Source organism: Polypterus senegalus, chromosome 3 (assembly GCF_016835505.1).
Source record: "Polypterus senegalus isolate Bchr_013 chromosome 3, ASM1683550v1, whole genome shotgun sequence".
Taxonomy (NCBI): Eukaryota; Metazoa; Chordata; class Cladistia; order Polypteriformes; family Polypteridae; genus Polypterus; species Polypterus senegalus.
The window spans coordinates 122943117-122958277 of record NC_053156.1 but is presented as its reverse complement, the minus strand read 5'-3'; the positions used below and the strand labels follow the sequence as shown (position 1 = coordinate 122958277).

The following is a 15161-nucleotide window of genomic DNA, read 5'->3' as shown; positions in this document are numbered from 1 at the left end:
TGTTTTGAGTAAAATTTGTATTACAGGTATGTACATATCAATAGTCAAAGGTTGTGTGCCACTATTCAGTAGTGTATATATATTATTAATTCATGTTTATATATCTTTTACATCATAGCAAAGTTTATGACACACAGGCATTTACAAGCAGTAATGCTGTTCAGATTTTTATTTATATTTTTTCTTTCAAATTTTATTATTGAAGAAAATAACATTTCATACAGTCAAGTCAAACTTATACAACAAATGACTTAATAGTCAAACTAAAAACGATAAATATGATGCATTTTATGTTTTATCTTTTTTTTTATATATAAAAATAAATGCACAATGGTTAATTTACTCCAAAACATTGGAAAGGGTGGTGAATGTTTCTCAGACACAGCTCCCTTTAGTTCAGGATTTATATAATATATGCCTTAGAAAGGCAAATAGTATTACTAAAAACATTGGCCCTCCTAAAACTAGAACTTTCACCTCAAGTTTTAGGGCAGCTTTTATTCACAAGCCATAAGGCTACACAACAGTGGCTCTTACTAAATTCATGAATGTTTCTTCCATTCAGTCTGATGTTATTCTTAATGTATCAGATTGTATTCAACTATGATTACTTTCATTATCTGTTGTTGGTACTTTACTATTCTTATTTGTACGTGGAGTCATGGCTATCTAGAATTTCATTGTACTATCTGATAGCTGGAATTTTGCTGCTTCAGAATGTGCACAATATGCCACCCCTAAAGAAAACATACATTCTACATTCTATATGATTTTTTTCAGAATAATTTCAGAATGTGTGAAAGATAATATTAGAATATGTCATCTGTAAATTCTTTAAACTAAATCATTATTTTCTTGTGGACATAGATAGCTGTCTGCTATTATTTACATGGAAAGGGTAAGAGCTGTAAATACAAAAATATAGACTGGGGAATGTCATGTGTATCAAACTTAATTTATATTTTTTTGATTGTTTGCCAATGGCCAAATATTTTTTTTGTTATGTAGTTACTGTTCCATTTAATCCATGTCACCTAGACTGCTGGTGCAAAATAATTACCTTGTTACTAACGTGGCATGCTTTATTTTCAGGAAAATGTTAAACTGTACAAACAAGTAAAAGAACTGCAAGCTGCAAATAAGCAAAATGAGGAAAAAATGTTTAAAGAAAATCAAAGGTTACTAACTGAGCTTGCTAATATAAAGTAAGTTTGAGCTTCAGATCCTTTAAAAATTTCAAAACTTTAGTGAGTTTAACATAAGGTTTATTTAGTATCCATCCACCCTTTTTCTGAAACAAAAGCAGATGATTAAATGCAGATGTACTGGTAGCTTTTATAATTATTCTGAGCACTTTTTACCTTATAAATAGTTATATCTTTGATGTTTGCAGATTTTACATAATATATTTTTTTTTATATAAAGAGAACAGATGGCTCAGACTAACAAAAAGCCTATAGCCCATGATACTGAGAAAACCACTGACCACAGTTTTACAGAATTATTGTTGCAGCTTAAAACTGCTCAGGTAAGAATGGCTTTTGTATTTATGTAGTCTGTCACACCTTTATTATCTCCCTTTCTTATTTTTGTTATTCTGTTCTCAGTGGCCCTGCAGCACCAGTTTATCTCACAATAATTGATTGTGTTATGTATTTTTTTTTTGCTGCTCCCATTAGGGGTTGCCACAATGGATCATCTTTTTCTATATCTTCCTGTCTTCTGCATCTTGCTCTGTCACACCCATCATCTGCATGTCCTCTCTAACCACATCCATAAATCTTCTCTTAGGCCTTCCTCTTTTCCTCTTGCCTGGCAGCTCAATCTTTAACATCCTTTTCCCAATATGCCCAGCATCTCTCCTTTGCCTATGTCCAAACCAATGCAATCTCGCCTCTTTGATTTTGACTCCCAACTGTCCAACCTGAGCCGACCCTCTAATGTATTAATTTCTAATTCTGGCCCTCCTCGTCACTCCTAATGCAAATCTTAGCATCTTTAACTCTTCCACCTCCAACTCTGTCTCCTGCTTTCTGGTCAGTGCCACTGTCTCCAACCCATATAACATAGCTGGTCTCACTACCGTCTTGTAGATCTTCCCTTTCCCTCTTACTGATAACCATCTGTCACAAATTATTCCTGACACTCTTCTCCACCAATTCCACCCCGCCTACACACTCTTTTTCACCTCTCTTCCACAATCCCCATTACTCTGTACTGTTGATCCCAAGTATTTAAACTCGATCCCAAGTATTTAAACTCATCCACCTTCATCAGCTCTACTCCCTGGCTCCTCACCATTCCGCTGACCTTCCTCTTATTCACACACATGCATTTCGTCTTGTTCCTAAAGACCTTCATTCCTTTTCTCTCTAGAGCATATCTTCATCTCTTCAGGGTCTCCTCAACCTGCTTCCTACTCTCGCTACAGATCACAATGTCATCAGCAAACATCATAGTCCAAGAAGAATCCAGTCTGATCTGATCTGTCAACCTGTCCATCACCATTGCAAATAAGAAAGGGCTCCGGACCAATCCCTGATGTAATCCTATTTCCAAGCTGAATTCATCTGTCACTCCTACCACATACCTCACCACTGTCACACTTCCCTCGTACATATCCTATACAACTCTTACATATTTCTCTGCCATTCCTGAATTCCTTATAAAATACCACAACTCTTCTCGAAGCACCCTGTCATATGATTTCTCCAGGTCCACAAAAACACAGTGCAACTCCTTCTGGCCTTGTACTTCTCCATCAACACCCTCAGAGCAAACATTGAATCTGTCATGCTCTTTCTTGGCATGAAACCATAGTGCTGCTCACTAATTACCACTTCCCTTCTTAACCTAGTTTCAGCTACTCTTTCCCATAACTTCATGCTGGGGCTCCTCAATTTTATCCCCCTGTAGTTACTACAGCTCTGCACATCCCCCTTATTCTTAAAAATCTTTACCAGTACACTTCTCCACTCCTCAGGCATCCTCTCACTTTCCAAGATTCCATTAAACAATCTGGTTAAAACCTTTACTGCCTTCTCTCCTCAACACCACTTCCATGCTTCCTCAGGCCTGTCATCTGGACCAACGGCCTTTCCATTCTTCATCTTCTTCATAACTGCCCTTACTTCCCCCTTGATAATCCATTGCACTTCCTGATTCACTATCTCCACATCATCCAACCTTCTCTCTCTCTTGTCTCCACATCATCCAACCTTCTCTCTCTCATTCCTTTTATTCATCAGCCTCTCGAAGTACTCTTTCCATCTTCTCAACACACCCTCCTTGCTTGTGAGTATGTTTCCATCTTTATCCTATATGACCCTAACCTGCTGCACATGTTTCCCAGCTTGGTTCCTCTGTCTAACCAACCGGTACAAGTCCTTTTCTCCCTCCTTAGTGTCCAGCCTCTTATACAACTCATCATACGCCTTTTCTTTAGCTTTCGCAACCTCTCTCTTCATCTTGCACCTTATCTCCTTATACCCTTGTCTACTTTCTGCATCTCTCTTGCTATGCCACTTCTTCTTCACCATCCTCTACCTTTGTCTGTGTCTCCTGTACTTCCCCATTCCACAACCAGGTTTTCTTTTCCTCCTTTCTCTGTGCACCCTTCTTGCTTTCTCCCTTACTACTTCTGCTGTAGTTGCCCAGCTGTCAGGTAACTCTTCATTGACACCCAGTGCCTGTCTTACCTCCTCCCTAAACTCAACCTTGCAGTCTTCCTTTTTCAACTTCCACCATTTGATCCTTGGCTCTGCCCTCACTCTCCTACTCTTTTTGATCTCCAACATCATCCTACAGGTTACCATCCTATCATGTCTAGCTACACTTTCCCCTGCCACCACTTTGCTGTCTTTAATCTCCTTCAGATTGATTCTTCTGCATAGGATATAATCTACCTGTATGCATCTTCCTCCAATCTTATACATCACCCTGTGTTCCTCCCTCTTCTTAAAATATGCATTCACCGTAGCCATGCCCATTCTTTTTGTAAAATCCACTATCGTCTGACCTTCTTCATTCCTCTCCTTGACATAATACCTACCCATCACCTCCTCATCTCCTCTGCTCCCTTCACCAACATGTCCATTGAAATCCACTCCGATCACAACTTTCTGTCTCTTTGCATGCATTATCCATGACTTCATCTAACTCACTCCAGAAATCTTCTTTCTCATCTATCACACACCCAACTTACGGGGCACGTGCACTAACAACATTTATCATCACACCTCCAATTCCCAGCTTTATAATCATTACTATGTCTGAAACTCTTTTCACCTCTAAAACACTCTATACATACTGTTCCTTTAGAATAACCCCTACCTCATTTCTCCTCCCATCCACACCATGATAGAACAATTTGAATCCACCTCCAATCCACCTGGCCTTACTCCCTTTTCATTTAGTCTTTTGCACACACAATATATCAACCTTCCTTCTCTCCATATTGGTTAACACTCAACCCATTACCAGTGATATTGCCAACATTCAAAGTTCCTACCCTCAGTTCCACTCTCTTTACCTTCCTCTTCTCCTCTTTCCTCCAGACACCTCTCCTCTCTCTTCCTCTCCTTCTTCGGCCAACAGTAGCCCAATTTCCACCAGCACCCTGTTGGCTAACAGTACTGGTGGCGGTTGTTGTTTACCTAGGACTCGACCGATCCGGTATGGAAATCTGTATTGTTGTCTTACACCGGATGCCCTTCTTAACGTAACCCTCCCCATTTATCTCAGCTTGGGACTGACATGAAGAAACACACTGGTTTAAGCATCCCCTGTGGCTGAGTTTTTCAAAGGGCTGCTACAATACTACTAATTATGAACAAAGAAAATGGGCATATCATCCCTCAGATGGCTTAAATATCCTGTCTTACTGTGTGTACTTTTGACTTAGAAAGCTGTAAATTTCAACATCTCTGAACAGCTTAATTTGCCAAACCTCTCAAAATCTTATGATGATGGTCTTTTCATTACTCTAAACCATTGTTTTGTGACTTTTAGAAAACACATCCTATTTTGAAAATTCCTATGTTTATGTTACAAGCAGCGAATTGGATTATAGACTTAAGGTGTTGTTAATCAATATGAATGCAGTTCCGTTTTACTTATATAGCCCCTTTTCTGTGCTTATTGTCTCTGACTTAGCCTTTATTTGAAATGTGTTTTATTAGTGTTATTGTTTGAAATTTTATTCATTGGTGCCAAATTAAATTAGTCTATTGAGGATCTTAGATCCAACTTTTTCCCACCCATGGATCTCAGTTTCACTTACCTGCCAGAATGCCAGAAATATGATGAGATCTATTCAGTATATGTAAATTTGCGAAAGTCTCCGTTAAAAAACTTTCTCTTTCTCTATTGTGTTTTGGACATGGTGAGAGACTGTTTTTCAACAGATAACCTAGACATGTTTGCTGCAATAAATCAAATAATACAATTCATGTATAACATAAAAATAATAGAAGATGGATATATGCAAGCGTATATATTAATAAATATACAACACAAAACATAAACATTGTGATAGCTTAGTTGAAGTTTTTCTTTCCTATAGAAAAGAGCATAAAACTTAAGCATTCTGATCTTTCAATCCATGTGATCAAGATGGTTAAGTTTTTTAGCTAGTTGTAAAGTGTCTAGTGCCTGCATCATGAAAGTGGCATTTATTTGTTCACAGTTAGTGTGCACTGGTTCCCCCAAATACCCAATGTAGTTTGTGCATGTGTGTAAGGTCCTACTGGATTTGGGGAGAGAAACCGATAACAGCTAAAAACATATCCTTCACAAAAGGTTATTACATTTCATTTTCAGTGATACCAATACCTTAATACATTTTGTTGACAAAATTTGCTGCATGTACAAATGTTCATATTCTTGGACTTGGAAATTCTAGACATTCTATGTCTATGTGACAGCTATTACCGTAGATACTCATGTATAAGTCAAAAAATTTATGCCTTAAATTTCATTCAAAAACACAAAGTCGACTTATCCACAGGGCAACACTAATTTCATTAAATAATTCTTTAAACTGTGAAATACCGCACTTGAATTTGAGCATTAGCTTTTGCAGGTTTTGGATAACAAACATACCATTAGCTGCTAGTAGATGGCGGCAACCAGAAACATACAGTATTTTGGACCATAAGGTGCACCGGATTTTAAAGCGCAATATCAATGAATGGGTCTACTTTCATACATAAGGCACATTGGATTATAAAGCGCATTCGGCGAAACAAAACAGATAAGTCAAACTTTATTCAACTCATTCACAATAACTCTCAACATTGCTCAGTTGTAACATAAAATACAAAACAATACACTCACTTTTTCAGTTCAATCCTCTTCCACAAATCTATGAAATTCTTCATCCTCAGTGTCTAAGGTAAACAGGTGGGTGATTTCAGCATCAAGCATGCCCGGATCTCTATTCTTTATAGCGACCGAGTCCACAAGTTCTCGGAGTTCGGTCCACGCCATCTGTACGAAAGGGTTACAATGGTGCTCACTTTCGCGTCTGACAATCCCATCCTCGACACTTTTCTCCCAGTTTACTAGTGGAAAACGGTGGGACATAGTTTCCTCTTGCGTGGGCGATGTCCTAAAGGGGTTGGTGCTAATTGCGGTGCCTTTGGAAAAACCCCTAGTTTTGTCGCCATTCACAGTTTCCTAGTTACACACTCCACCGAGAGAATGCACCAATTTTCTTTCAGTTTTACAAGCTTCGTGTCACTCACTAGTGCTGGCAGGAATAATCCCGGACGAGCCCCCAGTGTTACCTTTCCTGCCTGTCTCCGGACCGTGGTCGGGGTGACACAGGGGAGCTTCTCCTTCTTCGTGTCCAGTGGTTTGAAGCTCCAAGGCCAGAGCAACGTGCTCTGGGGTAAAACCCTGTCCCTGAGTTCCCTTCTCCTAATTTACAGCAGGGAGTGACAGACAAGGCTTGACTGCTCAATGGTTGACTTTATTATCTCCTTCTTTTTAAGGTGCCTGTTTTAGCTTAACAGAGACCAAAAACACAAGAGCCCCACCATGCCGTCAACAAACACTCAATCCCAAAACTCCACCCCCCAAAACCCTGACAACTCCACCCACATCCCACATTCAATATAATTGGGATGTCAGGCTGCTATTTTAAACTCTGATCCCAACAAGAGTCAGACTTTGAAGGATTTGAAGAAGACAGTTAGGGCCACTTTATTATATGCAAGGGATTTGAATACGAATTTAATTGAAATATTCTAACTGTAAGTAAATGAATAAAAATGTTTTTGAAGTTTTAATTTTGGCTTACTAAAATTCTTCAAAGATTACAATTTTGAAAGTCTGGGCCCATGTACATTGGGTATAATATTGAAATTCAAAGAATTTGATAGGCTCTCAAGCTTTACCTTCGACTTATATGCGGGTCATAACAAATTTAATAATTTTCAGCTTAAACAATACACTCGACTTATCTGCGAGGTCGACTAATAGGCGAGTATCTACGGTACTCTCTCAATTGTCCTTACCTGAACACTCCTGAAGCCACAATCTTGTTTTTTGGTCAAAAACCCCAGTCTGGTTAAGGTATTTTGGTTTAAGCAAACATTTTAAGAAAAGGAGAAATTGTTCTTTTTAAAACAAAAATTTGCAGTTTAGATTTTTTTTCATTCTTTGCAACATTTTTTTTAATATAAACATGGGGGAAAAATTTTGAATAACTAAGAAAAAACATTTTAGTTCAACTTAGTTGTATTATTTACATGCCTCTCTTTTCAGAAAACAGAATCAAACATGGCTGAAGAAATAAGAAGACTTAAGCAAGAAAAGCAGTCTCTAGAAGTAGACCTAGAACTTATGAAGAAAGAAAGGAATCTAGCCAAAGCCGAAGTTCTTAGCACTTCAGGTAAAGAAGTGATTCAAACATATTATGAAATAGAACTTGCTTCACCTTTTTAATTAAATGTAATAAAGCGTCATAGTTCTTTGTCTATAATGTCATGCTTGTTATTTTTTTTAATTTTAAATATTTTTATACATTTTATGAATTTACATTTTCTTTTATTGAGGTTAAGATTAATTTGATTTGTCGGCTGATTAAGTTTAAGAGGAACTGGACCATAACTAGAGGTTGCAGTTTATTGAATTATTCAGACAAGGTGTAGCTACAACGTAGATCAGAAAAGGGTTTTGTGGGTTTAGTATAGAATTTCCTAATGTAATACTTTTTTACCCTCATTCAGTATCTCTTAAACATGAAAGATTTCATTTTGTTGTGTTTGGAGCATTAAACAATGCTGTAGTTAATTATATTTGGATTATGTCACAACATATAAATATCATTAAACAGCATTCTGAATTCTGAACAGCATTTGTTAATAATTTAATACATCTGAAACTTCAGAAAAAAATTGGTGATTGCTTTTTCCTGAATGGTTAGATAGATAGATACTTTATTCATCCCAAGGGGAAATTCACAGACAACTAGTATTCATGTGATTTAGGGTCATAATAAAACCACCATTCCTCATATATGTTGAATGAGATCATTAACAGAGGTTGATGTCAGGAAGGGCATCTGTTCTTAAAAATTTCTGCTCCAGTACTATACTCTGTTTGACAAGAGGAACATTCATGTAGCATGTAGATGGTGCAGCCCATAATACCTGCAGGCAATCCCACCTATGTCAAACTGGAAATTGAAGAACCCAACCAAAACACAGGCACAGGAGTGATGGATTTGATGTAAGCATTTTATTTATTAAGAAGATTGTTGGTAAATGACTAATCAGTATAATGTCAGCATATACTCACATGTTGGCAGAAGTGAGAAAGAGAAAGATGAGTTTTGGGCCAGGTTGATGGGAATGATATTTGAGGTATCATGAGAGAAGTAATTGTACTGGTCAGTGATCTAAATAACCAGCACAATAGTTTCTGTGCAATACTATGTTTAAGACAAAACAAAATGGTGATTAAAGTGAAAATTACGAAGCTGATTCTGTAGAAGTGAGTGTATCTTAACATTGCTGGGCTGTAAGAGACCTTTTAGTTTTAGGTCTGGAAACTGAGGGAGGAGAGTTTGAGAATTAAATTTACTGACAAGTTGGTAGTAAGACCATATTATTGTAGTTCTCAAGAGCATTAAGTGTGAATGGCTAGTGGAAAGTGATTAAGAATGCCTGGTTGAAAACAACAGGAGTCTATGCTTGGACTGAGGGGCCATAGAAACCAAAGAAAGAAAAATAGATGCTGTAAGAAGTGGCAGGTGAATTGCAACAAAGGAATCTATAAGAAAGTGAAGCACAATGCTAAAAATACATTTTCATAATTACAAGAAGCCAAGAGATGGGAGTGTGCAAGTGAGCTGTAAAATGAAGAATGAATTTGGAAATGTGTTGAGGTTCACAAAGCAAATGGCAAAGGAAAGGTAGGATGTAGTAGGCGTGGATTACTTGATAAACACAGAAGTTAACATTGTAAATGGTAGCACTGGGATTAAGCATTGCATTGAATCATATTGGATTTAATTTGGCTTTTTTGACATTGATCAAAAGAAAAAGATTCTTTAATGTCTAAGTGAAAAGTAGTCTAAATTATAAAACACAAAATAATTGAGAACAATTTCACTCACCTTAAAATGACACACTTGACTCCTCACTGGTCCAGTGTGTTTCAATGTTGTTCAATAATAAAATGTGTAAATTTCCAAGACAATTGATGCTTTTATAGGCACTGTATTAGAAAATAATACTTAATTTTCTTCTTTGAAATTAGTTTTTAATATTTAAGCAAATTGTTTGTGAATAAATTAAGGCTTGAGGCTGAATATACAGTGGTGTGAAAAACTATTTGCCCCCTTCCTGATTTCTTATTCTTTTGCATGTTTGTCACACAAAATGTTTCTGATCATTAAACACATTTAACCATTAGTCAAATATAACACAAATGAACACAAAATGCAGTTTTTAAATGATGGTTTTTATTATTTAGGGAGAAAAAAAATCCAAACCTACATGGCCCTGTGTGAAAAAGTAATTGCCCCCTTGTTAAAAAATAACCTAACTGTGGTGTATCACACCTGAGTTCAATTTCCGTAGCCACCCCCAGGCCTGATTACTGCCACACCTGTTTCAATCAAGAAATCACTTGGAGCTGCCTGACACAGAGAAGTAGACCAAAAGCACCTCAAAAGCTAGACATCATGCCAAGATCCAAAGAAATTCAGGAACAAATGAGAACAGAAGTAATTGAGATCTATCAGTCTGGTAAAGGTTATAAAGCCATTTCTAAAGCTTTGGGACTCCAGCGAACCACAGTGAGAGCCATTATCCACAAATGGCAAAAACATGGAACAGTGGTGAACCTTCCCAGGAATGGCCGGCCGACCAAAATTACCCCAAGAGCGCAGAGACGACACAAAAGACCCCAGGACAACGTCTAAAGAACTGCAGGCCTCACTTGCTTCAATTAAGGTCAGTGTTCACGACTCCACTATAAGAAAGAGACTGGGCAAAAATGGCCTGCATGGCAGATTTCCAAGACGCAAACCACTGTTAAGCAAAAAGAACATTAGGGCTTGTCTCAATTTTGCTAAGAAACATCTCCATGATTGCCAAGACTTTTGGGAAAATACCTTGTGGACTGATGAGACAAAAGTTGAACTTTTGGAAGGCAAATGTCCCGTTACATCTGGCGTAAAAGGAACACAGCATTTCAGAAAAAGAACATCATACCAACAGTAAAATATGGTGGTGGTAGTGTGATGGTCTGGGGTTGTTTTGCTGCTTCAGGACCTGGAAGGCTTGCTGTGATAGATGGAACCATGAATTCTACTGTCTACCAAAAAAATCCTGAAGGAGAATATCCGCCCATCTGTTCGTCAACTCAAGCTGAAGCGATCTTGGGTGCTGCAACAGGACAATGACCCAAAACACACCAGCAAATCCACCTCTGAATGGCTGAAGAAAAACAAAATGAAGACTTTGGAGTGGCCTAGTCAAAGTCCTGACCTGAATCCAATTGAGATGCTATGGCATGACCTTAAAAAGGCGGTTCATGCTAGAAAACCCTCAAATAAAGCTGAATTACAACAATTCTGCAAAGATGAGTGGGCCAAAATTCCTCCAGAGCTGTAAAGACTCATTGCAAGTTATCGAAACGCTTGATTGCAGTTATTGCTGCTAAGGGTGGCCCAACCAGTTATTAGGTTCAGGGGGCAATTACTTTTTCACATAGGGCCATGTAGGTTTGGATTTTTTTTTCTCCCTAAATAATAAAAACCATCATTTAAAAACTGCATTTTGTGTTTACTTGTGTTATATTTGACTAATGGTTAAATGTGTTTGATGATCAGAAACATTTTGTGTGACAAACATGCAAAAGAATAAGAAATCAGGAAGGGGCCAAATAGTTTTTCACACCACTGTAAAGTGTTAATGTTGGGGGTTTGATAGATTACGATTAGTTTAGATAAACTGTATTAATCTCAAGGGGAGATTTAGATGCATACAGCAGAATAAACATAGAAACAAGGATGCAGACTCATAGGACAAATAATACAATCAATCAATCAATCAATCAGTTAACACTAGAATACCTCAAGCCTATGAAAAAAGTCATAATGCTGCTTGTGCTGATTGACACATTTGCAAAACAAAGACACTGATGAAGATGTGCAAGGGAATTTAAGGTGGCCCAGCATTACAACTTTGTTCGTAGGCTTCAGGGATTCTAGTCTTAATAAATAAATGATGTGTATTGTACAGAATTCGCAAATTGAACTTGGAGTATCAGCCTTTAGTTTGGGGTGTCGGGAAGAAGCATTGAACTGTCTGATAGATTTCCCACAGGTACTTTTTTAGGACACCATAATGGAATGAGCCTGAGGATAAAAGGGGTGCCACTTCCTGGTGGGAATGGTGGGGATTTTTCATGATGGCATGCAATTTTGCCAAAATCCACTTTTCCACAACAGCTTCTAGTATGTCCACGGTTATTCCTGTAATGGAGCAGTTTTTCCTGATATTTTTGTTCAGGCATTTTGCATCTTTTGAGCTCAAGTTGTTTCCCCAGGAGACTAGAACATATAACAATACACTATATAATACATATCATTTAAGTGTGTAAAATACATGTATTATACTTTGCAGCGAACATGAAGCAATTGATAAACTGAGTGATACTATTCCAGAAAGTCAAGTCTCACTCCAGGTAGACCAATTTGCTGAAGGATATGAATGATCTTGAGTTACATTTACATATGACTTTTAATAAGATGAGCCATTTATTTTTATTAGCAGTCTTTTAAACCATGTTGTGTGGCAAGCAGTTTTTTTTCCTTTCCAGAGGTATCTTGTTATAGATTATGCTTTGTTAAAATATTGTGTTTTTTATTTCTATGGTTCATCCATTTTTAATTCTTTATTACTATGTATACATGATTACTATATTATTTCTGCAAGACATCTGAGATATATATGCATAATTATATATGAATGGTGCTACATACAGTAAATAATTTCATTACTTCAGTTTTCTTTACCAAAATACACATCATGCCTGTAAAAGGTACATAATATTTCTGTAAGTTTTAATATAATAGCCTTTTAAGTTCAGTTTGATTTAAATTTCAAATTGATTTCACATTAAACTTCATAGGAGACAAAGAATTTCAGATGAAAATCATGGAAGAGCAATACAAACAGGAAATCGATGGTTTGAAGAAAAGGTTGCAGTGGTATGCCGAAAACCAAGAACTATTAGATAAGGATTCCCAACGTCTCAAAGCAACAGCAACTGAAATAGAAAAGCTGAATAAGCAGGTATATTAAACATATTTGAAAACTTGTTTACAGAATAATCTGTTTATAGATGTTCATAGTCTTTTAAGTGTTTATTTTTATTTTGTATGTTATTCTCTTCATTATTTAATATTAATCTTACATGGCGATGAAGGCACCAAAAGTATAGTAAACATAATTACCTGCAAAAAGTTGAACGGAATCCAATCGCTGTGTAATTTACTAATCATCAGGTATTAGACCATTACTACTAAACAATTTATGTATTATGTTCCAAATATGCTTGTTAAATGAGTGTTTCTAGCACTTCTAACTTCTACCATATACCTGAAAATCATACATGAGAATTTTATTATTTATTATTTCATTGTTTTAGGGCGGCACCGTGGCGCAGTGGTACCGCTGCTGCCTCGCAGTTAGGAGACCCGGGTTCGCTTCCCAGGTCCTCCCTGCGTGGAGTTTGCATGTTCTCCCCGTGTCTGCGTGGGTTTCCTCCCACAGTCCAAAGACATGCAGGTTAGGTGGATTGGCGATTCTAAATTGGCCCTAGTGTGTGTTTGGTGTGTGGGTGTGTTTGTGTGTGTGTCCTGCGGTGGGTTGGCACCCTGCCCGGGATTGGTTCCTGCCTTGTGCTCTGGGATTGGCTCCAGCAGACCCCCCGTGACCCTGTGTTCGGATTCAGCGGGTTGGAAAATGGATGGATGGATGTTTTTATTTAACCTGCAGTTATACTGTATGTGCACAAAAAGGAGTAATCATAAAAATGTCCAATATAATTTCTAGAGATCACATCGGTATGGTTTGTAAGTAAAAGTGTAAATGAGAGATGGCAGATGTAAAATGAGTGACTACAACAAGTAATTCATATTTTTTAGCCTGGAAAAAAAGGATAAACTGGGGTTCTCTTTATTGGCCAAATTACTGCCTCTTGTTATCAAATAATGATCATTATGTAATTAGAAACATTAGAAATCTTGATTGATGAGAACAGACCATTTACCCCAACAAAGAACCAGTTCTATGTACCTCCAAATTCATCTAAAACAACATCAAGTTGAGTTTTGAATGTCTGTAGCATCCTACTGTCCATCACATTACTTAGACAACTATAGATGCATGGAATAAATTACTATGTGAAGAAAAACACCTTAACATTTTTCAAATAAGAACTATGCCCCTGTGTTCTTGTTGAACTCATTTTAAACGAACTGTCTTAATCCACTGTTCTAATTCCTTTTATAATTTTAAGCACTTCAGTCATGTCATCTCTTAACCTACATTTGCTAAAAAATAAAAAGGTTCAACTTGTACTCTACATATCATCTATACTAATAAAAGGCAAAGCCCTAACTGACTGACTGACTGACTCATCACTAATTCTCCAACTTTCTGTGTAGGTAGAAGGCTGAAATTTGGCAGGCTTATTCCTTACAGCTTACTTACAAAAGTTAAGCAGGTTTCATTTAGAAATTCTACACTTAACGGTCATAACGGTCGACAAAGTCCGCTATGTTGAACTTTCTTATTTATGGCCCCATCTTCACGAAATTTGGTAGACGGCTTCCCTGCGCTAACCGAAACCAATGTACGTACATATTTCGGTGGTATGACGCCACTGTTGGCCGCCATATTGAACTTTCTAATGTCACTAATTCTCCAACTTCCCGTGTAGGTAGAAGGCTGAAATTTGGCAGGCTCATTCCTTACAGCTTACTTACAACAGTTAAAGCAGGTTTCATTTCGAAATTCTACGCGTAATGGTCGACAACGTCCGCCTTGTTGAACTTTCTTATTTATGGCCTTTTCCATTCTCTTTGTTACATATTGCACAGCCATATCAGGCTCACTCTTGATATCCGGAGGAACATTGTGTCTTATGTATTGAATGACTGGGACAGGTTCAAGGTGTGGACTGATGATGGTACAGGAGATAATTATACTACACAGGAGCACTGTAAGAGTGAAATGCTTAAGCCCTTCACCTATGGTTCTGCATGTGAGTTGATGTACAATTATTTTATCTTTCAAACAGGTAGAGAGACTTAAAGCAGAAGCTGGGTGTCAAAATGTGCAACAACAAAAAAGAATTAAAGAGCGGTCTATTGATCTGAAAAGAATTCAGGAGCTTGAAAGACAGGTAATGTTTTTGTATTATTAAATAGGTATGTTTAATATAGATTAGTAGTATTTTTTAAGGTTTTAAATTTCTAAATAATTTAAATGAATATTGCAATTTTTCTATAAAGCATATTGCTTCTCAGAGTCTGTCAGAGTAGGACATGTCCTTAAGTCCTGGGATGCATTTGGTCGCTCTGCTTTGCACAGCTTCAGGTGCTGCTGTGTCTTTCTTGTACCGTGGTGAGCAGA

General features: G+C 37.3%; 1 protein-coding gene across 2 annotated transcripts in view; it reads left to right on the top strand.

Moving 5' to 3' along the window:
- cep162 (centrosomal protein 162) overlaps positions 1 to 15161 on the top strand; it is a 139689-nt gene that overhangs the window by 108878 nt on the left and 15650 nt on the right. For both annotated transcript variants that reach the window (XM_039747872.1, XM_039747871.1), the window contains 5 exons: positions 1093 to 1205; positions 1426 to 1528; positions 7771 to 7897; positions 12652 to 12815; positions 14827 to 14931. In XM_039747872.1, coding sequence (XP_039603806.1) covers positions 1093 to 1205; positions 1426 to 1528; positions 7771 to 7897; positions 12652 to 12815; positions 14827 to 14931 — 612 coding nt within the window. The remainder of the gene's footprint in view (positions 1 to 1092; positions 1206 to 1425; positions 1529 to 7770; positions 7898 to 12651; positions 12816 to 14826; positions 14932 to 15161) is intronic.